General features: G+C 44.7%; 1 protein-coding gene across 2 annotated transcripts in view; it reads right to left on the bottom strand.

Annotated features, from left to right (window-relative positions):
• The window catches only part of MTF2 (metal response element binding transcription factor 2), a 421,361-nt gene that overhangs the window by 116,811 nt on the left and 281,036 nt on the right, over positions 1-23,514 (bottom strand). For both annotated transcript variants that reach the window (XM_078646339.1, XM_078646340.1), the window contains one exon: positions 15,366-15,433. In XM_078646339.1, coding sequence (XP_078502465.1) covers positions 15,366-15,433 — 68 coding nt within the window. The remainder of the gene's footprint in view (positions 1-15,365; positions 15,434-23,514) is intronic.

The raw sequence follows: 23,514 nt of genomic DNA, 5'->3' as shown, positions 1-23,514 counted from the left end.
TTCTTGACGTGCACAATATCAGACCACAAACCGGTCCTACTACTACTAAAATGGAGGCTGCGGCGACAGCCCGTTCCCACCTGGCGGCTCAAACCGGAGGCACTAGAAGACCAGGTCTTTCTCAAAGACACTAGGGAACACATCACATACTATTTCTTAGAAAACGCTGACAGTCTCGTCCAGACCGACTGAATGGGACACCTTTAAGGCTGTAATCTGAGGCCGTTGTATGGCAACTTCCATCTCCATCGGTGTATACCGTACCACGGAGTCAGACTAGGAGAAGGCAGACCAAAAATTACCTGAGCTGGAGAAACAGAGGCCTATATACCCGGAGATCTGGCAGGCACTCTTGGATGCTAAAGAGAAAGTAGCTGCCCAGGAGGAAAGGACTAAATGTTTTGACTACAAGAGGTATATGTAACGAACACATTCGGAAAGAGCTGGGGAGGTTTCTCTGCTGGCTTGGCTGGACAACCCGGCCCCCAGAGGTTCGCCTATTGTAGAAGTAGAGGATCAGGCCGGACACTGCCTCGATAGACAGGAGGAGATAAATGTCCATTTCCTGGAGTTTGAGGTGACCTTGTAAGAGCGCATTGCGGGACAGTCTAGAGTGACTTGGTGGCAGGGGTGGGGGAATCATATCGCCCGACGCCCGAACCATGTTGATTTTTAACAAGGGCAAGAAGATTTAATGTCTAGTTTGTCCAACGGACAAGTAAACATTAAATCCCTTAAATAATATACTAACTGTGGGCCCTCTGGGCCTCACAGCTAATCAAAAAAGCTGCCAGAGAACCTTTGGCTCGGGGAGTGAAAAGTCATGTCTCTGATTGAAGTCATTTGCTGGTGCCGAGGTTTATGCATAAATCATAAACACTGCCACTGTTTCAAAAGGTTGGCCCCATTCCATCATCGAGAAGCATGTTTATAACTCCGGTTTCTAGGGGTCACAGGGTGAGCATGTTTATCTTTGTTGCCCTATGGATACTGCTAAAATTCAGGCTTTCACAGGAGCCGGTGTTTTGCACATTTGTATGGATAAACACGGGCACAGGAGGTCGAGTTTTGTTTCCTTACGATGTGTTTTTTGGGATTTTCGCCCTCCACAACAAAAGATAGTTGCCAGTTTTCTACAGGATGCAGCATTAACTTTTGGTAGGACGAGAGAGGTCTTTCTTTGTATCCCTGCATTATTAATGTATGCTAAATATATTTGCAGAATGCAGATGTCGTTTGAAGGAATATAATCTCCCTTCAGTTGTACTGACCCACGGAAAGAAATCAAGGCTATTTTGAGTGTGTGCACATCAAGAGAGCGTGACGATTGTTTGTTTCCTTTATGTGCAGTTCGGCACATGCAGACTAGTCTTGTAAGGCCATTCTTTTGCCTTGTTCAAGGAATCATGTTCCCATAAGGAAAATTACATTCAGAGCCACCCGATTGCCAGATAATAATCACGCTCACCTGTTTGTTCTAATAGTAAGCCTTGTTTGACTGCACACACCTCGTAAGCTGTACTCTATATTCCACTGGACTAGGCACACTATGCACGTTTCCTGTCAAGCACATTTCCATTTCCTGCTATATCCCTATACACTGGCCTCAGGAAAGTGAATACAAGCACAGGTGTCTTCTCAAGTTCTCTGCTTTGGCGATTTATATTTTGTGACATTTCTGATAACAGAGGATCGTAAATCTAATGAAAGTAAGTAGCACTTTATATTTAGTGTACATATTTGAATGTGTGGCTTAGTGAACATTTGTCATTACAGGCTTAGGGTGGCCTTTGGGGTCGTACAGGTGTGGCAACACAAAGGAAGGCATTTGTTCATGCTTAGAGGAAGATTGATTAACCACATTAGGATATAATAACATTAACATAATAACTAAGAACGCTGTAAAGAAACGGAGTATGCAATTGTCTTGACCCGAGGGTGTTGTTGATTTATGAACATAAAATCAAAGTCCCACAGTGAACAACTTTTCCGAGTTGGATGCAGACATGTTTAATTTAAGCCACACTCTTATGAGGTGATGATTCAACCAATGACTTGGGATTTATCAAACCTTTTTGTGTGAGGAATGCAGTTGATTGAGACATGAATGTGGATGTGAATAAGTGTGTTTTAAAACGTCGTAACAAACAAGCATTGGCATAGCCAACAGGTCTCGCATTAGGAAAGTTTGAGCTATTGGTCTTGTAAATGACAAATCTTTTATTTATGTGTTGGTTTAGAAAGTAGTGAAATTAAAAGCTTTGTCATTTACAATGCCAATACTTTTAACTTTTGCAAATGTGACACCTATAGCATTTGTAATGCAACATATTTTGTATTTACGTGACTTAGAAGTATTAATATTACAAATAACAATGGCTTTTATTTTTTTAAATAATGAATACTTAAATCAAATTTATTGTAATTTATAATGGCAATAGCTTAAACTTTAGTAAATAACTTTTGTGAAAATTATGTTCAGTGTATTTTGTTGTTGCGAAAATCCAAGAACAGAATTGAAATATGAACAAACTTCTGTAATAAAGCTTGAAACATTGAGAGCACATATTTGAACCAGTTGTTGATTGTTTGCACAGATTGATGCTGTGGTGGCGCTGAGTGACGCTGTGGTGGCGACGAGTGATGCTGTGGCATTCAGTGATGCTGTAGTAGCGCATAGTGATGTTGTGGTGCCCCTGAGTGATGGTGTGGTGCCCCTGAGTGATGGTGTGGTGCCCCTGAGTGATGGTGTGGTGCCCCTGAGTGATGGTGTGGTGCCCCTGAGTGGTGCCCCTGTTTTTCAAAAGGTTGGCAACGTTTCCATTGGCAGAGTGGATTCAAACCCCCTGTTGCACCAGGCGTGCGACAACCTGTCACGGTGTGTTTGCATCTGAGTTTCAATCACGAGGCAGAGTGACAGCAGCACGGACACTTCAATCATTAGCCTGGTGCCACATTTCCTTCCTTGCACTAGAGCGCATGACACAGTGGGTACTTCACTGCCTGAGAGTAGGTATGCAGAGATTTAAATATGCAAACATCATAGATATGCCTGGAGCGAGCGAGGATCTGCAAATTACAGTGAACATACACAAAATATGCAGGGGGACCTCATATTTTCAATTTCAGGTTGCTTTTTTGGCACATTTGCCTGGAAAAATCCAGTCTAGAGGGTGTCTGTTACCCAGTGACTATTGCCTTTGTCTTGATTGAGGTGGTTTGCCTTAAATATGTGCAGGTTATTGGGTTTTAGGTTTTGTAGTCTCCCTTTTGTTGTGTCCCTTGTTTATTCTGCTTTCATCAGCCAACAGGGTGTCGACCTAATGCCAGCAGGGAAAAAAGATGCTTCTATAAACTAGAATATTGGAGGTGAAACCAGATTAAACTTTTTACGCTGAATAAACTGTCCCCTGACTACTTGCCAAGAAAAGTGAAGCCATGATCCTACAGATGCCTTCCTCCTCATCCAGATGCCTCATGTTTGCCTTGGATCTTTCAGTTGCTTGTGGCTATATTCCCTTCTTGATGCCACCATCTTACCTTCTGCTACTCTCTTCCCGATTAGTGCCTCCACTCCTGTTTTACAAACCTGCCCACCTCTCTTCTCAGCTTCCTCTTTGCACAACTCCTTGCATTCCTGCACACTACTTCATCACTGTAGCTCCCCACCTCTAACTCAGATCCCACATATTTCCACTCTGAACTCATTGCAACAACCATCTGTCTCTGTACTCCTGGCTAGTAAGTCAGCCACCAGTGTCTTTTTTTACTACATGCTCACGAGCCACAGCACTACTCCCCCCCCCCCCCGTATTGCATCATCCTTGCATTCTTTGAGGTCTTTACAATTACTAATAGCTCGCCACAGCGCTTTGTACACTCCATGGCACGCTGATCACACCAGTTGTCAGTGCAGAGCCCAAATACATTGACTCACCTAGCCGGTTCACATATTCTGGTTTGTCACTTGCTCTCTCTGTTCTAATAATATCTGACAGCTTTCTTCAGTTCATGTCTTTCTTTCTCAAGGCAGTCTGGTTTTGTCCATGTTCTTCAGTATTGCTTTCCAGTATTTCTTTCTCAACACTTCACATCCCTTTACATTGAGATCCCCCATTCATTTTCTGTGGCCTTTCCCTCTGCCTCAATCCAAACCGCTCAATGTTTTTAATATAGCCATTCGTACCACACATCTGTCTGTTTTAAGAGCTATAATCAACAGATGTTATTAAGGCTCAGTTTTCATGATACTCCATTTACTGAACTTGAACAATGGAATGTGGATCCATGTCAGGATTTGAACTGCCACCTGCATATCACACTTGTTGTCAGATGAACCTCAACCTACTCAGCCATCTTGCCGGTTTGCAGATTTTGCCTAGCAATGGTGCTAGTCTCTCCCACTGTGGCATGATTTAGTCTCCCGCTCTTCCATTGCCCCAGGATTCTCTGACTTCCTGCATTTTCACACCCTGTACTTGACCTGTATAACTTTCTCCTGCTATCGACACTGCATTTTCCCATTCACTGAGTCACCCCTATCTCGGTGTCCTAGACCTACGGCCGACATCGCATTCCTCAAGTCAACCCTCAATGTAGCCACAGGATCTCCTCGTAAGTCCCTATCCTGTCTGCCCTCATACTCCCTTTCATCTGGTTTGCTGGTCCTCACTTTCATCAGTGCCTAGCTGGTGCTTTCTTTCTCACTTCATCTAGCTCAACACTTCAGTATTTACTTAGTCTTGCTTCCCCATTCCATGTTATGCTTTTTGCAATTGGCCTGTCCCTTATGCTGCTTTCTTACACCCAGAAGACAGTAATACTGCTTTTCCACCTTCCTTTCACCTAGTTGTTTTGTCACGGAAGTATGCCTCCAGCCATATGCTTGGCTTGTTCCTGCTGATTGCTAACGTCCTGCATCAGAAGGATATCACTTGCTCTGTTTCAATGAAGAATGCACACTTCTACATAATATTTTGTTGATGCCAATGTTACTGGACATACATATATCTTTTGTCTTATACATTTTGTCACCTCTGCACTTGTCACATTAAACCTATCTGGGTTTGTGTCTCAATCAACTTTTGTTATTCACAGCATGCCTGTAGGACTGTGGTTGCTATAGGGGCAGAGTGCAGGGCTCATGATGTATAGGGAGGAGTGGTTTGGTGAAGCGGTATCGACTGCTGGCAGCCTTTCTGTTGCCAAGCACAACTCGCAAACAGTCTTAAGAAATGCAGGAAGCTTGTTATGAAAGAGTGGATGCAAGGGTTTTAAAGCAGTTAACAAAACTACAATAGAATGATTTGGTGTGGAGATAAGATATCAGAGTGGAAGAGGTATGGAACCGGTGGAGAACGGGACATAGCTGGTGAGCTGGAGGCAAAGGGACAAAGCATGAAACCGGTTTTGTGTGCAGTGGAGGAAGGGGCATGGAACCTGTGGCCTGCAGTGAGAGAGTGAAGGGGAAACACTATTCAGTCTGTATTGAGGAAATGGATAAGTAGATAAAGCTGATAGTGTGAAAGATCAGAAGCAAAGGGTGATGGAGCCAATGATGAGCCTGTGGAAGGGCATGGACTATAATTAAGAGGAAATGGGACCAGTTTAGCATATGTGGTGAGAGGAAAGTGGAAGTTTATATGTTTCTATAAGGACATTTTATGGTGGTTGATTACAACTGATGGGCAGAAGCAGAGGGCAAGTTTACTTAGGAGGCTGTTAATGAATAATAAAGCAAGTGTGCTGCCTCATCTAAATGATTTAGGTAGTAAAGGGGACAAGTGGATTTCATTACAGGACAAGAAGATTTCTGTAGCACTTTGCCCTTTGGACAAGTACATTTTTTCAAAAATTCCACACCCCTGTGGTGGACTTACTTGCTCCCCTCCCCACCCTCACAGAACACAGTGCGGAGATGCTGGGGGCAGCTATTACCATACAAGAAGTAAGGGCAGCCATTAAAGGTCTCGCCGGGGGAAATACTCTGGAAATAGATAGGCTCCCTGAAGGGTTTTATGCTTCCTACGTAGAGGAGTTGGGACCAAGACTGGTGAAGAAGTATGAGGCGGCAGTAGAGGAGGGCGCACTTAGCCGCACCACGAGGGAAGAGCTAGTTATCCCGCTACTGAAGCCGGGAAAATCACCCCTGGACTTTAAAACCTATAAGACGCCATCTATGCTCAATTTGAATTTTAAAATATTGAGCAAGATTATAGCAACAAGACATCTCCCATTCATGACCACTCTTGTCCACTTGGACCAGGCAGTTAATTCTGGGCCTAAACACGGCCCTTAACATAAGACGCTTGTTATCCATAATGGGGGCGATGGGGAAGAGAGGGAGCCGTCTTTTGCAATCGACTTAGAGACGGCCTTTGATAGTCTCAAATGGGGGTTTCTGTATGCGTCATGGATCAAATGCAGATTGGGCGGGGCTTTCTAAGATGGGTAAAGCTACTTTAGACAGACCCCCTAGCTAGTGTGCTTACGGGATGCACAATATCCGAGCAGTACCAGGTGGAGCGGGGGACACGGCAGGGGTGCCCCCTCTTCCACTTGCTGTTCGCTGTAGCCATGGAACCGAAAGAATGCCTCGCTAGGACAGGTGACAGATACCAAGGCCTGAGGATAGAGGGAGGTACCCATCACATTGCGCTATATGCTGATGACTCGCTATTGTTCCTGAACAACCTAGGAGGGGAATTGTGAGGGGCCAGATAAATGATGACTGCATTTGGGGCGCTGTCAGGGGCGCAAAGTAAATTCGCAGAAATCCAGGCTTTTCCCACTTGGGGAGGGCAGGGACCCACCAGATGGATTGGGTGACCTCATGTGGGAGCCCAGTTAACTGCGATACCTGGGAGTCAAGATCTAACACTCCCCAACAAATCAACAGGAAAGGAACTTAGAAGCTATTACAAGGTGGGAAGAGTATGTAGCCTTACGGCTAGAGCGGTCAACCTCTAACTGGGGAACCAGGTTAGAGTCTCGGCAATGATGCTCAACATCCTGTGATTCTGAACAAATCACGTAATCTCCCCGTGCCTAACAAAAATGAATGTGTCCTTCTGTAACGAAACTGGTGCTCATGTAAAGTGCTCTGATACCCTTTGTGTAGGGGTTAGTTCGCGCAATATAAAACTATAATTTTTTTACATTTTTTTTAAAGTTCTTAGAAGGCCAGCATGTCCTTCTTCGGTGGTTGGTAGAGCAGCGCTGCTTAAAATGGTAGCTCTCCAGAGGCTATTGTATTAATTTACCACATTGCCTATGTGGATTCCAAGAATGTGGTTCACTGAACTGGACTCCCTCGTGATATCAATTATCTGGGGGCCGGCTGCCGGCGGGTGGCTCTGGTGACACAGAAGCAACCGACAGGAGAGGGGGAACTTGCAGTCTCTGACTTTGAATTGTACTACCTTGCGGTACAATTACAATGGTTTACACAATGGATAGTGGGGAGACTGAAGCAGGGAAGAGAGATGGGACTATTTGTCCCCGAGCTTGACCCGCTCTTACGGACACTTTTGAGGATCAGTGGGAAACCACGGGAGAGCACAAATGAACTACGGGTAATACAGCATTGCTTGGGAAGGTGTCGCCAGAGAACACAAAGCTGAGTCCCCTACTAACCAGACCTCCCACTGACGATGAATCATACCCTGCCACACGGGGGCAACGGAGGGGATTGGAGGACTGGATACAGGTGGGGGAACCAAGCTTGGGGACCTGTATATAGATGGAGCTCCTTTCATTTGAGAAGTTCCAGCCTGAGTGGGGTATACACCAGGGTCATTTCCTGCTCCACAGAGCAATAACGGCGGCAGTCAGACGTTATTGGGGGATGGGCACATCGGAACCTAAACCTCGCTTCACCTGTCGCTATATAGGCACAGCAGGGGGAGGATTAAGGCAGTCACATGCCTGTATAGAGTGATAAGTAATGATTTCCTACAACCCCTGACAACACAGAGAAAGCTGGGTGATAGACTTGGACGTCCCTAGGAGGATAAGAAGTAGGGGAACACACTGGCCAGGATACTTAAAATATCGAGAAACTCCAGATTCAAACTAATTAATTTTTATATTCTTCACCAGGCATATCTCATGCCGGAAACATGTAGTACTGGCGCGGGAATGTTACACATGTTTTGAGACTGCCTGACACTGTACACATACTGGTGGGAGGTCACGTCTGTAGTGGCGAAAGTTACTGAGCGGGTGGGATTCTGCGCGCCAGCCCACTGTCTCCTTAGTCTGTTACCCCACACTTCTAAATCAAGAGTCACTGACAGATTCTAGGATCTGCCCGTCAATCCTGGCAAAGGGGGAAATCACGAGACGATGGAAGGCGCCCAAGGGGCCTCAGATAGCAGGGTGGAAAAAGGAACTGGAAACATGGTTGGGATGTGAGAGTCGAGCATTGCTTAGAAATGCAGGCAGGGGAATAGGCACAATTTAAAGAGCCAGGTAGTAGAGGGGATTAAATAGCCGGAGGGAGTCAGGCGAGTCCGCGCTCCTGATACAATCCCCACCAGACAGCCCAGGGCATTAACACTCGTGAGGGAGCACAAGGAAGGATCACCTAGCTGAGTAAAAAAAAGATAGAACGAGAGGGGCATGCTAAAAATATTGGGAGACTGCAGCAAAATGAATGGAGGCTGTAACTTGATCAGAATGTACCACTACATAGAACTGATGTCTAGATATGACCTGGAGAGGGGGGAGTTTGTAAAGGGGCGTTTACGTACAAGATTAGATTTATGTAAATATTTACAACACAGATATATGTAGCCAATAAGATAAGAAAGAATACCTATAGTGTAAATGCATGAAACAACACAAATAATAAAATTGGTTTAAAAAAACTTGTCTAGACTATATAGCCATAATTAGGAACTGGGCACATTGAGCACATCTAGACAACTTAAAATGTGATCACTGCTTTACCCAGAGATGGAGCCTTACAAATCCTTTGTCAAGGGAACATGCAAAATTATATCTAAGATGTGTGAAGTCCGCATAATTTTTTTTGCATAATCACCTTACATTTAAAAAGAAAATTAATATATATATATGTCATTTAGGGATTTTTTTTTTTAGCACAAATGTTTCCTTCTGTCCATTTTAGATGAGAGGATCCACTTCTCACCAATAAATAGTGCAAAAAAACATAAGTGACATGAACAGCTGTTTGAGTCCTGGTCGTTTGCATTACCCCATGCTCATGTGATAGAATTGTATGCTCTTTATTTACATGACGGGCGTAATGTTGGGTATTTTACAGCATAATGTGAAATGCCAGTAATTACATGCAAGTATGCAATAAAAAAATGTTTTAAAAAACCACGTAGCCCTAATTTCCAGGTCAAAAGTGAGATGTCCAAAGAATAAGCTTTGGTAAAGCCATTTCTGGTGGATACTTTAACATCAGCTTCTCATCTTTAGAGTATACTGTATGCCCAGGCGCCATGGATCCGGAGATTTCTTATTTTTGCAGGAATGCTACCTGTACACCAGTAGGTGACGCCATATGACCCTCCGGTGCCTGCAGAATGCCCCGGAAGGGACAGAGTGGCGCTGCATTTAAACCCAATCCCTACATGCGGATATCCACTCCTTTTCTGCCGGAGTTTCTCTCTCCTTTGCCTATTTTCTGACAACTATACATTTTGTTCTAAGAGTGTGTACCAGGGAAGAGATCTCCCTGGGAATAAAGATTCAAGCCATGATGTGACTGCAGGCAACTTCTGACTCTTAGCTGTCCTTGCATGCCCAAAATTCACAGGCCCCATGCAGCTGCATTCAGGTCTGAGGGTCCATGTCAATTCCGGATCCAGTTTGCACATGCCAGTTTCGGACTATGCCTAGATGGAGGACTGTGCGAGGGGTGATGGAGCCAGTCAATTATCCTTCGACTCTCCCTTGATGCAGTACTATCAGAAAATAGAGGCCTTCTTCTGCAAGATCCAGGACATACTTGATGTCCCTCACAACACTGATGACTGGGAGGCAGACAATCTGATCACCCCTCATTACACTTATGAAAGGCTGTACTTGAGTTACAAAATGGCAGTAGGCCAACTACCTTACCAAAGCAGATCTGGACTCACCACCTGGTCCAGCAATGAAAGAAAGCATCTTTTTTTTGCAGCAGTAGTGCAAAGAGCAGCAGAAATGCTTGGCTTGCAAATGTCTATTCTCAAACCCAAAGTCAATTTATTGACTGAAATTTTTCAATAGGTCAGACTTCAACTGATCCTATTACTATTGAACGAGCTCCTTACGGACATTCTCATGGCCACTTGGTCTAAGCCATGCCCAGCCTTTCCAGTGAGCCAGCCTGCAGCCAGGTGACACACAGTAGCCCATACCGACCCAGATTATGTGAGCATATAAACTGAAGAAGGGTTATGAGATTTTGTTTGAAATACAAACTCCTTACTAAAAGAACAGGCTTTGAGACCAAAATGAATATGAGATATTACATTTTTTTAAACCTAAACTTGGGCAACATCTTCAATGCAACCATGTTTAGGAAGCCTGAAAGAAATGTATCGGAAATGTAATAATTTTGTACGGAGCTCATAAAAAGAAAAAGAAAAGAGAAGGAATCAGTCGGATGAATACTTTAAATAATTTGCCACACTTTTTCCCCTCCCAAATATCTCTTCTCTTATGCCCTGCACACAATTTTTATTTGTGGACTCTGCATCAAAAACTAGGTAAATGTAGAGACTCTGAAGGGGAAGTACTTAGTTTAAATACCCAGAAGCCATTTTATTCCTTTACTTGGACTACCTGTTCTTGATTCTTCATAAAGTGAACCTAGACATTAAGTTTTGTGATGCTCTGCCAAATTTCTAAAGGCCCCCTTTCGTGATGTATAGGTCTCTGCCCTAAGACGGCGCACATGCGCTGTCTCAGACCGAGACCTGGAGTATCTGCATCGTAGGCTTCTGCCCACACACAGACTTGCCATTGGCTGCAATCAACGTTGCTCCATTTTGAGGGTTCTCCATTTACCAGGGCAAGGTTAGGTCATGCCTTTTCTGTTTTTTAGCCTTGCTCGAAAGACTGCCCCGACTACTGTTGAACATACGCAGTAGTCATTGTAGGGCACCGTTTTGGTGCTACTTCTCTACTCCCATTAGACAGGAGAACTAAAGACGCTGCCTCTCCGATACTAAAACACACCTTGCTAGTCTAGATGATAAAAATGCATATTTACAAGCACAACGCGTTATCTTGCACCTTAAGACCCCAGTGCCTGTCACCATTGGATACATCCGGTGTGCTCTTTCACTGCACACTGCACCTAACTTGGGAATTCCAGCGACGAGGTCAGGACCTCTCCGAGGTGATCCGCCTACTCTTCATTCTTTCAGTTAACTATGTGAAAGGGAAGCTGCCTGCACTCGGAACAGAACAACTGATGTTACATTATGTTAACCGAGTTTATAACGCACACAGCTACTCAAGAGTGTTCCGGCGCGCGGATAAAGTAAACAGAGAAAAGAGACACATTCCTGATTCCTATAAATTTGTAGCTGAGCATCGATGCCATCCTGGGCACAAATGCTCTGGGCAGCAACAGACCCACCATGAATTATTAAAGTGGGTGACATGAGGCTTTTACTGGCAGCCCTGTGATCGTATTTGTTGTGGTCTTTAGAATGGGGGGGGGGGGGTGCGGGAAATGGGCACACTCAGTCAAAGTACATCAGCAATTCAGCAAAAAGTGGGGCAACCATGCAGAAAGAGGGAACTTTATCACATGGTTGTATTGTCTGTTTGGATCTTTACTGTTTTTCCCCCTACACAGGCATGAAATTCCTTAAGTGCTGGGAAAACACTTGAGTTCCAACACATTTATGTGCTTTACTGCCTCTGTAGGGTTTCGCATACCCCGCATGTTGACACTACCCACGTGTGCCCCTCAACCAGCATGGGAAGAATCTCTGGTGATGCTCACTGCTGAAATTGGCAATTTGAAGTGATAGGGCTTGTGTTCCACAATATTATCTCTTTCAATAATCGCTCTGTGACAAGCACTAGATCCTCCCTTAGTTGGTTATGCAGATTTTGAATTAAGATTCTGCAGACTATATACTCTTAATTAAGCATTTACCATGGTATGATGCAATGCAATTCAGAATATTAGTGCTAAAGCGATAACACATGATAAATTACCAATTTGCTAGGATATCCTGTGTTTTTCAAAGGTAAACAACTGAATAAATGCAACATTAAAAAACTGCTAGATCCTCCAAACTCCCAGTGGCATGTGAGCGCTTATTATGCAACCATTCTTAGATTGGGTGCATGTGGGGTCTGGCATGTAGAATAGGTGGCATGCAGGATGTTATTGTGCCCATCACTTTCCTTATGGTTTTCACTATCAGAGACTATGCCGTCTGGCGGAGGCAAATTTGCACATTCAAAGCAAAGATCCTGCTGGTGAACAGGCCTGTGCACACTTTGAATGTAGGGAACCACCAAGTACAGCTTATTCTGCTCTGGGAACGGGCTGAACATGTCCAGGTTTACAATGAAACCCAATAGGGAAGAGGATGTAGCCTTACGGCTCAAAGCTGGGAAACCGGGTTTGAGTCTCGGCAACTATGCTCAACATCCTGTAATTCTGGACAAATTACTTAATCTCACTGTGCCTAGCAAAAAAATGTATGTGTCCTCATGTAACAAAACTGGTGCTTATGTAAAGCGCTCTGATACCAGTTGTCTTAGGTCGGTTTCGTGCTATATAATACTCTAAAAAAAAAAAAGTTTATATAAAAAAAACAAAAAACACTGAGTGTTTGCATCACAATACGAATGTTCTTTCGGCATGGATACTGTGAGCATTCCTTCATCATCTAAACAAGGGTAAATGTGTATTCCCACTTTGGTGCGCACCAACTGCAGCCAGGCACTGAAAAAAGCTTGGTGCAGACTTTAGACTGAAAGGTAACACTTAGCACTGATAATGTACATTGTCCAGGACGAACCAGATTTCATGTGCTTGCAATTCATTGGTATGTGCAGGGAAGCATCATTGACATCTAATGTAGCCATATAGTCTTGTCTTTTCAGCAGAGTTGTGACCTGTAGTGTCGTAATTCTGAAATGAGGAGATCTAATGCAGGTGTTTAGTTACCTGAGGCCTAAAGTTAACCTTACAGATCGATCTGGCTTTGGGATAAGGAAGCAACCTGAATAGACTACTTCCCTCCCCCACTTTGGGTTTGTTCTTGTGGACCTTTTAGATGACCTGTTTTGTTTACTTTCCCTTCCAGATGAGTCTTTGGTCTTGGTGGTCACCTTTGGTCAAGGAGAACCGAGGTACGGTGGATATTCATTGTGGACAGTACAGAGTTCACTAGAGAGTAGTCATCATGTGGGTGTGGGACGACCAAGCCTCAACTCCCACAGCGCCATTTTAAAAACTTTTTGCATTTTAGTTTTAAATCTATTCATTGGTAGACACAAACCGAAATATAGGCCACAACCGCATTACCACCTAACAAAGCCATTCAATAAAAGGCTAAAAATAACTAACAAATTAGGTTTCAGATGAACATTTCTGTGCATCAAAGTTTTTTCTTTTTTTTTGGTACAGTCACTGTGGTTCAAGAGGCCACTAAAGGACAGAGAAAGCAGAAAGACAGCAGAAGAAATCACAGGACATTGCAACCTACCAGTACCCTCCCTTAGAGCTGTACAGTGAACTATCTTCCATCACAGATAAAACTTTCCAGTACCACCCTTCCTACGATCATCCAGAGTACAAACGTAAGCTCTGGAGAGTCAACCTGTAAAAACTTATTTACTGTTAGTCAAACAGGTAAGCTCAAAGAAGCCATCAACCCTCTCACCATGTCTCACACATCTATTGTGGCCCTTTTTCTAGGGTAGCATATCAGAATGCATGTCTGGAAAACCAGTAGGCACTTTTCCCCAAAAGCACTGTGCTCTTTTGCATGGTCTCACATAGGATTCTGGTCTCTCAACATGAGAGACTTCATTGTCTCTGACATAGTATGTCAGACTCCTGCCTCAAACAATGACTGGGGGAAAAAGCCTTTGTCTTTCTCGCCATTATATTTGCTCCACTAAGTTGAGGATCTGTTAAATAGGTTTTGGCAGAGGCACTGAGTCCATCATCCAGATACCCTAAAAACAAATGTAAAGAGAAAAAAGCTGCACTCTGCTATTGAATCTATATGTAGCCTTTGACAGTTCCCCAAGCGACCCTACTATTGGGATTAGAGAAGCCTAGCTTCCAAAGAAGCCTATTAGATAGCGTTGGCTGCTACTCTTACGGTAGTTCCTGCATCATCTCGCTGTACTCCCACTTCATGTTCGCTTTTTTTTTTTAACAGGCTCTAGCATACCTCAAAGCTTAATAATCTTGCCACTTTTGTTCAAACTTTAACTCACTCCTGTACAGCAAAAACTTTCAACTGAAGGAATGTTGAAAGGATGACATAAGCTGATGATACAATGATCATCATAAAACTGGAAGACATACATTGACTCCAAAAATGAACGTGACTGCCATTAATAAATGGATTCTCAGTAACCAGCTTTATTTTAAATGCAACCAAATTTGTGATCCTAGCTTATGGAGAATGGAAAATACTACCAACCGTAAGCCATCAATCTAGGACTGATCATTGAACTCAACCTTCACCTTCTGCAACATGCACACTCTACGGTGGCATCTTGCCTCACATTGGCGTCCTTCAGAAGATGCAGTCAACTATCCTCATCATGACTCCGTTACATCATGCAAATGTTCTATCTTGGGGCGTTGCTTCCTATTCTGAAGATTGGAAAGGATCCAAACGGCAGGAACATGATCTATGTACTGGGTTGGCAAGACTTTCTGCCTTAGAGGCATCGGCATTGGCCACAAGATTATCTTAGGCAAGTGACCATTCTTCATCCAATCAAACCTACCAAGGTACCAAGATATTAGCAGAATGTAAACGTCTAATTTAGACTAGCACCTTGATATGTTTTGGGTTTGGAGATCAAGAGGATAGAAGGTCTTCTTTTCTCATTCATTTTTAGAAAACACAGTGGAGTGGCTGTACACCACTTTGTCTAGACACTGTTACAGCCACACTTTTATGTTGTATGAAGAGGTTTTGAAGTAGATTTACTTCATTTGTAAGCATACATATAAAAAAGAAATGAGTGTTAGTACCCTTAAGAGAAGCAGGACAGCAACACATTGGTTAATGACAGCTTTTGGTGTTTAGAAAAACAATTATCTTAATAAAAACACATTTACAACTTTAAGCAAATATTTTGTAGAGCTGAGCATGTTAAAATGTAAGAACTTTAAGTGCACTTACGTAGCCTTGTTTTCGTTAAGAGCCTCCAGAATGCGTTCATATCTTTCTGATTTGGGTTTGTCTGATAGCTGCAAAAGTAGGATTTTTTTTACATCATCTTTATTTAAATAAAAAAAGTAAGTTGTGACAATTTGACTTGGTAACGTAACCTAATTAATGTGAGTCAATGTTTCCTTTCCAAAAGCACTTTGCCCAACAGTCCTGCTCACAGTCACAAAAGAAAGCATAGGAATGAGGAGCAAAAAGCAGGTATCACACAATAAAAATCAGCAAAGGCAAAAATAAATAATTCTGCTAGAATTACCTATTCAAGATCTCAATTCTTGCTTATAACCATCTTCCAAATGTTTCTCAAGTGGCTCAATTTGAATAAAGAATATCCCCAAAATAAATGAGCATTTGGAAAGTGAAGTCACTTAAAAAAAATACTTTGGGGGTTTATTAATGCAAACAACATAATAGGATGCAAACACACACCCATAACAGTAATAAATATCAGAGGGGGATTAACATTGCAGCAGCACATTATACACAGATTGGATAAGGCTTCCGGTAATACATTAAGTAGAAAAAGAAACTTGTGATTGCCACTTTATCATCATAACACCCACATAAAGCCGACCACAGGTAAGACCCAGGCTCCCTGTCAATAAGGTCCAGATCATAATATTTTATCCAGTGACCCCAGACTTTGTAAAATGTGCGGGACATCCCCTGCTCTTGTATGTAGCTTTCTCCATGGCCATGTACATGTCTAGCCCTTTCTTCCAGTCTTGGAAAGTAGGGACCTCTGATAACCCCCCAGTGTTCAGCAATATCCCTCTTCGCCACCACAAATCCTAAGTTGCTGAAGAGGAGTTCAGCTCATGGGATGTCAACATTATTTGGAATATCTAGAAGGCTATATTTCGGCTCAAGTGGGATATCAACCCCCAACATGCTGCATAATTCCCGCACTATCTTCTTCCAATAAACCAGAGTGTCTGGGCCTCTCCACAATGTGTGCAGTAAAGTCCCTCTGTCCCCATTGCACCTCACAGTCTGGGGATATTGCCCTTCTGTTGGGACTTGAATTGTTACTTTGCATCTTTTCCCTTAGTTACCTTTTCCTTGCTGCTCTGCCAGTATGAATATGTGAGTGATGGAATGCTGGAGTGCTTGATGAAGTAATGGAATGCTGGAGTGCCTGGTGTGGTCAAGGGAGAGACAGTTGGAGCGTGTGGGCTAAGCAGCAAGGAAGCCGCTCCTGGTGGGGCTATCCGTTATCTGCATGATATCTGCTACTTACTAACCATGTAATAATCCTGTAACTAAGCTTAATAAACCTGGTCTTGTAACTTACTATACGGCTACCTCTGGACTTCGTTTGGATCGTAACAATTTTGCGACGATTTGGAGAAAAAAACGTGTTGCTCAAATTAACTGTAATTGAAACTGCTGTGGAATCCCGAAGTAAAGAAAACTGAAGTTTGAAGGATAGAAACACCCTGCTTAGCTCCACCAGTGTCCTATACCACCAGGACAGCCTGACTGCGATGTTCCACCCTCCCAACAGCAAAAGACTTGCATCAAAAGAGACAAGGATTTACTGAGATTTTTGGATCCGCGAGAGGGTTGCTGGCAGTATTCCCAGCAAGCTTGCTTGCCTATTTGCCACATTTTTTGTTGGCCAGCACAGTGTGCAGCAAGAGTGTTGGGCTGCTTATTTCATATGGACGAACTGGTAGGTAAAGGACAGTGTTTGGCCAGAGTATGAGATCTGGCCTGCGTGCAGCCTGCTCAATGGTGCACCCTTGGAAAAACTACTAATTCTGGAGAGCAGCAGATGTTTCGGATTACAACCCGGATTCAAATTGTTAATGAAGCCATTTGTGTTGTGAGAATTTTTGTTTTTTTACATTTATAGAGCTCTGCAGGGAGAAGTGGAGGGATTGTTTTGAAACAGTCTTGCCAACTGAAGGCAGTGCACGTTTTTAAGCACAAGCCTTTTAATAATTACCGGCCTCAAGTGCCCGCGTGAGTGTGTGGCATTTGAATTATCCGTGAATTCCCGAGCTCCATCCTCCACTCGTGAGGACTATTCCTAGCGTGGTGTGAGGGGCACGTTCACTTAAGCAGGCACAAGGAGGAAGACGTCATAGTAGGAAAAACATTTTGCAACTACCTCCATCTCCCATAGAAACTGACACAACGTGGAGCACTGGAGGCCATTTTAGTACATTGGGAGAAGTTAAGTGGAATCGCATGGTGAGCACATTGTTGTGCTCACATTTTCGAATAGCTACCAGGCACTCCTGCATGTTTTATGTACGCTGCCTTCTTTATCGGTAGTCTTTGGCAGAACTTTGACAGTGATCTTTGGATTTTTCAGGGCTGTACCCTCAGTAGCCGGTGTGAAATTGTTATGTTGGCATATTATTATATGTATGTATTTCTCTTTAATGTTCTTTGTGCCTTGCCAGGGCGTGGCATGGAATGCTCTTGTGTTCCTATTTGGATTCGACCCAGGAGATCAGTTTACACTGGAGCCCTGGATGGAAGCCGTGCTACCTGGCGCTCGCCTGTTTCCTGCTTATTTTTTTTTTTTCCCAAAACCTTTATTGCACTCTGCATATTACACAGCGGAATGCCTACAACCCTGCAGGCCGGCCGCTAATACGTGGTCGTTAGTCACGGTGTAGCTTTGCATTGTGTTAAATAAATCAACAGTTTCTGCAATTGTCCAGTAAAGCATACTGCAAAGTAAAAGTGCATTTGAAATAGCATTGTCAACATTCAAGGTGGTTTTGATGACATTTTTTCTATATTTTTGAAAAACAACAAACTCTAAACTGAAAACATTAGGAATGACATTACGGTCAGACATGGATCAATGCAGTCCGAATTGCAAGTGCCTCTTGGGAGAGGCCTATTCCCGTCTCGTACCCCAGTGTTCGAGCTCCCCCGCCCACGTTGCGCTTACATCCACCCCCGTCCCCCATTCAGCAGTTCAAAGGAAGGAACGCATGTAGCGGCCCTGGTCGTTCTCCTGCCCAACCTCTTCATCCAGCTTCACCCCTCCTCCCCCTCCTCGTCAGAGTCCTCCTGGGTTTCCTGCTTATTTTGATTAATAAATATCTTCAATCAACTACAATGTCCTGTCGTAACAATTGGCGACGACTAGGAGGTGAATCCAGGCGGATTCAGCGGTATTCTTCGTTTCGTTTTGTAATTAATTTATTTTTCTACCTATTTTTGGAATTTTGTCGCTTTTGGGGAAAACTCCCAAGAAAAGAAGGCTGTGTAGACATTTAACAACGAGCATTGCGGAGTTGGAGACATGATGAATGAAAGCAAAACGGAACTCCGGTAAGACGTTTTACCTTACCTTGGGGAGACCGTTAAGGAACCGCCATCGGACGCATTCTTCGAGTGGCGGCGGGACTCTGAGCATACGTAGACGGTGTTCCTCCTCGCGTAATCGAACTGCTGACGAAGGATGAGGAGGATCACTTAAAGAATTTGGTGACGTCGTGCTTAATATGTCAGCACGTGGGGTCATGCAGCGTGACCTAACACGACGGCCATATTGGATTTCTAACAGAAGCTGTATCGAAGAAGAATCTAACCGGCTTCTGCAACGGGAAAGAATTTGACACGATTTGGGCATCAAATAAACTTTAAAATGTTGTGATTACGCAGGAAACAGGTGAGAAGGTTGGGAGATGGCTATTTATATTTATTATGGTGCTGGTTTTCTTTGAATTTGGATTGATTTCAAGCAGTTGGCATTGGCGTTCATTTTTCATCAGTAGTGGAACGAATAGTTTCTTACCTGTCGGCGTAGTTTTGCAGCTTGAAGATCTTTCTGGATTCACTATGCTGTGCATATTCCGCAATCTGGTGGTTGGGTCCGGAATCGTAGTCTTTTTTTTTTTGTCGTAGCCCAGGTGGGCGTCGACGTCCCACCATTTGGTGTACCTTTGGTGACATCTGCGTGCTTCCGGCGGAAGCTACCCCCCTTGGGCGCACTCTTCAGATTCTTTTTTCTGTCTCTTTTTTCTTTTCTGTGTTTGTAGTGAATCCATGGCTATGTTTGTTAATCGTTCTTTCAACGTAATTCTTTTCACGTATCTTTTCACGTATCTTGTAAGCTTCAACTTGCTTTCTTTTCTATGTGTTTCCACCTTCTTCTCCAGTCTCATCTTTCTGGCGGAGGCGGGTGGGTTCGCTAGTGAACCCAGAAAGATCTTCAAGCTGCAAAACTACACCGACAGGTAAGAAACTATTCGTTTTGCAGCGTGAATCTTTCTGGATTCACTATGCTGTGCATAGATTTTGTAGCGGTTTTCGTTACTTTTGTGGCGGTTGGGTGGAAGATGAGCGTTGGTTGTTGAATATATGTTGAAGCACCTTTTGTCCTACTTGTGCTTCTTTGTTCATTTGTACATCCACGCAATAGTGCTTAGTGAACGTGTGCACTGAAGCCCATGTTGCCGCCAGGCATATGTCCTGAATTGGTGTGTTGGCCAGAAAAGCAATTGTTGCTCCTTTCTTCCTGGTGGAGTGGGCCTGTGCCCCTCCTGTTAGCTCCTGGCCTGCTTGTTTGTGGCAGAATTGTATTGTCTGTGCGATCCATCGAGCTATGGTGTTTTTAGTCACTGGTTTGCCCATGTAACTGTTTGCGAAGGATACGAAGAACTGTTTTGTTTTCCTGTGTCCCTTCGTCCTTTCAATGTAGTGCATCACAGCCCTTCTTGCATCTAGAATGTGGAGCGACCTCTCAGCGCTTATAGTGGGGTTTTGGAAGAAGCTAGGGATCTGAATACTCTGATTCATGTGGAACCTTGACACCACCTTTGGCATGAAGTGTGGGTCTGTTCTCATCACGACCCTGTCACTGTGTATCTGGATGTTGGGTTCCTGCAGTGTGAGTGCCTGCAGTTCGCTCACCCTTCATAGCGAGGTGATTGCTACCAGAAAGGCCGTTTTCATTGTTAGCATTTGCAGTGATGCTTTGTGGATGGGTTCGAAAGGTGCTTTCATGAGCTCCGTCAGTACCACATTTAGGTTCCAGGCCGGTGGCGACATTCTCTTTGGTGGCGCTATTCTTTTTGCCCCTTCCAGGAATCATTTTACGACTTGGGATGTAAAGAAGCTTCTCCCTGTTTCTCCTCTTGTGTATGCCACAATCGCTGCCAGGTGCACCCTCAGCGAGGATGAGCTTAGCTTAGCTTTAATTAGGTGCGTGAGGTACCTTAGCACCGTAGATTCCCATGTCAGTTTTCTATGGAGTTTTTTCTTGCAACACCATTGAGTGAATCTTTTCCATTTTTCCCCATAGCACTTGCGTGTGCTGGGCCTTCTTGCCTCACGCAGCACCCGCAGGGTGCTCTCTGGTAGTTTTAGATGTGCGAACTCTAAGTCCTCAGGAGCCAGGCTGAGGCTCTCCGGCTCTGGGTGTAGAACTTCTCCGTTTTCCATGGAGAGTAGGTCTCTTCTTTTTGAGAACTTGTGGGGGGGGGGGCCTGCGCCATCTCCATTATCTGAGAGTAGCAGGTCTGCCTGGCCCATTGTGGTACCACCAGGATGAGCGTCATGTTGCTCATCATGCATTTGTTGAGAACCCTGGGGATCAGTGGTATCGGGTGAAAAGCGTAGGCAAATGTTTTTGACCAGCTTATCCATAGGGCATTCCCCTGTGATCGTGCCTCTGGTTGCCTGGATGCAAAGTATTGGCATTTTGCATTCCAGCGTGTTGCAAACAGGTCTATTGTTGGTGTGCCCCATCTCCTGAATAGTCTCGGTTTCCTGAATATTGAGTTCCCACTCGTGGGACGCTGAAGTCTGCCTGCTGAGCCAATCCGCTTCTACATTGTCCTTCCCTGGCAGGTGTATGGCTAGCAGGTCTATTTTAGTGGTATAGCCCATCTCCAGATTTCCTGTGCCAAGCTTGACAGAGGGAATGATTGAGTTCCCCTCTGTTTGTTTATGTAAAACATCGTTGTGGTGTGGTCTGTTTGTATTAGCACCTTCTGGTTGTACAGGTGTTTCTGAAAGGCCTTGAGGGCTAGCAACACTGTTTTCAATTCCAGGTAATTGATGTGTCTGACTGCATCTGTAGGGCTCCACAGACCCCTCACTCTGAGCCTGTTCATGTGTGCGCCCCATCCCTTCTGGGATGCGTCTGTGGTGATGGTCACTGTTGGGTCTGGTGGTGTTAGAGGTTTCCCTACTGTTATTCTTTCCTTGGTCCACCACCTTATTTCTTCCTGCACACTGTGCGTTACAACCACTAGATCCTCCCAACTTCCTGTAGCTTGTGACCATTGCTGTTGCAGCCACTCTTGGAGTGGTCTCATTTGTAGACGTACATTGGGGACCAGGTGTATGCATGACGCCATCATCCCCAAGATCTTGCTCACAGTCCTCACTGTCAGAGCTCGCCCCTTCTGGTAGTGACGTTTCTCCCTCAGTAGGCTGAGTGTTCTCTTTTCGCTGGGTAACACCCTGCATTGGACGGTGTCGATTTGAGCTCCCAGGAAGATTTTCACTTGCTCTGGTTCCATCGAGCATTTTCCCCAGTGTATGGAGAATCCCAGGCTCGCTAGCGTTCTTGTGACCTGTTCTGCATGATCTTTGCATGTCCTGTAAGAGCTCGCCTTTACGAGCCAGTCGTCGAGGTAGGGGTACACGTGTATCCCCTTTCTTCTTATATGTGCGGCCACTGCCGTGAGGCATTTGGTGAACACCCTTGGTGCGGACTTTAGGCCTAATGCCAGGGTCGTGAATTGGTAGTGATCCTTGTTCACTGTGAATCTTAGCATGTGCTTGTGCTGCCTGTTCATGGGGATGTGCAGGTACGCATCTTTGAGGTCTATGGTGGACAAGAAGTCCCCGGCCTTTATCTGCGGGATGACCTCTTTGTAGGGACGTCATCTTGAATTTTTGAGGCTTTACGTATTTGTTTAGGAACCGTAGGTCCAGGATGGGTCTTAGACTTTCGTCCACTTTTGGCACCAGGAAGTAGTTTGAGTACACTCCCTTGTTCCGTTCTTTGAATGGAACCCGTTCAATGGCCGCTTTGAGGAGGAGTTCTTGAGCTTTCTCTTGGAGTAACCGCAGCTCTCTTCCTGAGTGCTCTCTTTTCTTTGGCTTTCTGTTTGGTGGTCTCTTTTCCAACTCTATGCAGTATCCGAACTGCATAATGTTGAGTATCCACTTGTCTGTTGTTATTTTTCTCCACTCCTGGTGAAAAAATCTCAATCTTCCTCCTACTGGCGTCACATGTTCCTTTGTGTCTTGTCCGTGTAGCCCTCTCCTGTTTGTTTTCCCATGCTCCTCCCCCGGAGTGTTCGAGTGAGAGAGCACCTTTTTCCGTGTGAAGTCACTTCGAGGGGGGTTGTTCACCGCCTCTCCTTCTCTGGCCCGTCCATTTCCTCTTGATCGAAAGGACTGGCCCCTGCTCTGGTAGTTCCAGTTTTGCCTCTGCTGGCCCTGGTGACTTTGGTTGTCACTCTGTTGTCCCTGGTGGAATGCCTGGTGTGATTGCCCTTGCTGGTTTCCACCCCTGCCGTTCGGACTCCGTGTAGGAGTGCCCCTTCTCATCCCCCTGAATTGCAGGGCCCCCATGGACCTTGCCGTCTCGTTGTCCTTCTTCAGTTGGGTGAGCTTCTCATCAACTGGGGCTCCGAACAGTGTTTCACCGTTGAAGGGTGTGTTCAGGATGTTGTTCTGAACCTCAGCCTTGAAGCCTGAGATCCTGAGCCAGGCTTGCCCTCTCTCTGTGATGCCTATAGCCATCAGTCTTGCTGGATGTTTCTGCCCCATCCAAGGCTGTCTTCAGGCACGAGTTAGCAATGCTTTCCCCCTCTTCCACAAGGTGTGATGCCCTCTCACGGTATTGTTCCGGGAGGTGCTTGAGCAATTGGCCCATCTCATCCCAATGCTGGTATTGATGTCTATTCAGGAGGGCGTTGGAGTTCGCCATCCGCCAGTGCGTTGCGGCGTTCCTCTCTATTTTCCTGCCAGTTAGATCCATCCTCCTGCTTTCCTGGTCAGGGGGAGGTCCAGATGTTGTTGGGACGTTTGCCCTTTTTCCGGCCGTTGCAGCGATTATTGAGTCTGCTGTGACGGATCCCTTGATGTAAGCTGGGTCCTGGGAGGAGAA

Source organism: Lissotriton helveticus, chromosome 1_1, assembly GCF_964261635.1.
Source record: "Lissotriton helveticus chromosome 1_1, aLisHel1.1, whole genome shotgun sequence".
Taxonomy (NCBI): Eukaryota; Metazoa; Chordata; class Amphibia; order Caudata; family Salamandridae; genus Lissotriton; species Lissotriton helveticus.
The sequence above is the reverse complement of the archived record's forward strand: the minus strand, read 5'-3'. Positions and strand labels throughout refer to the sequence as shown.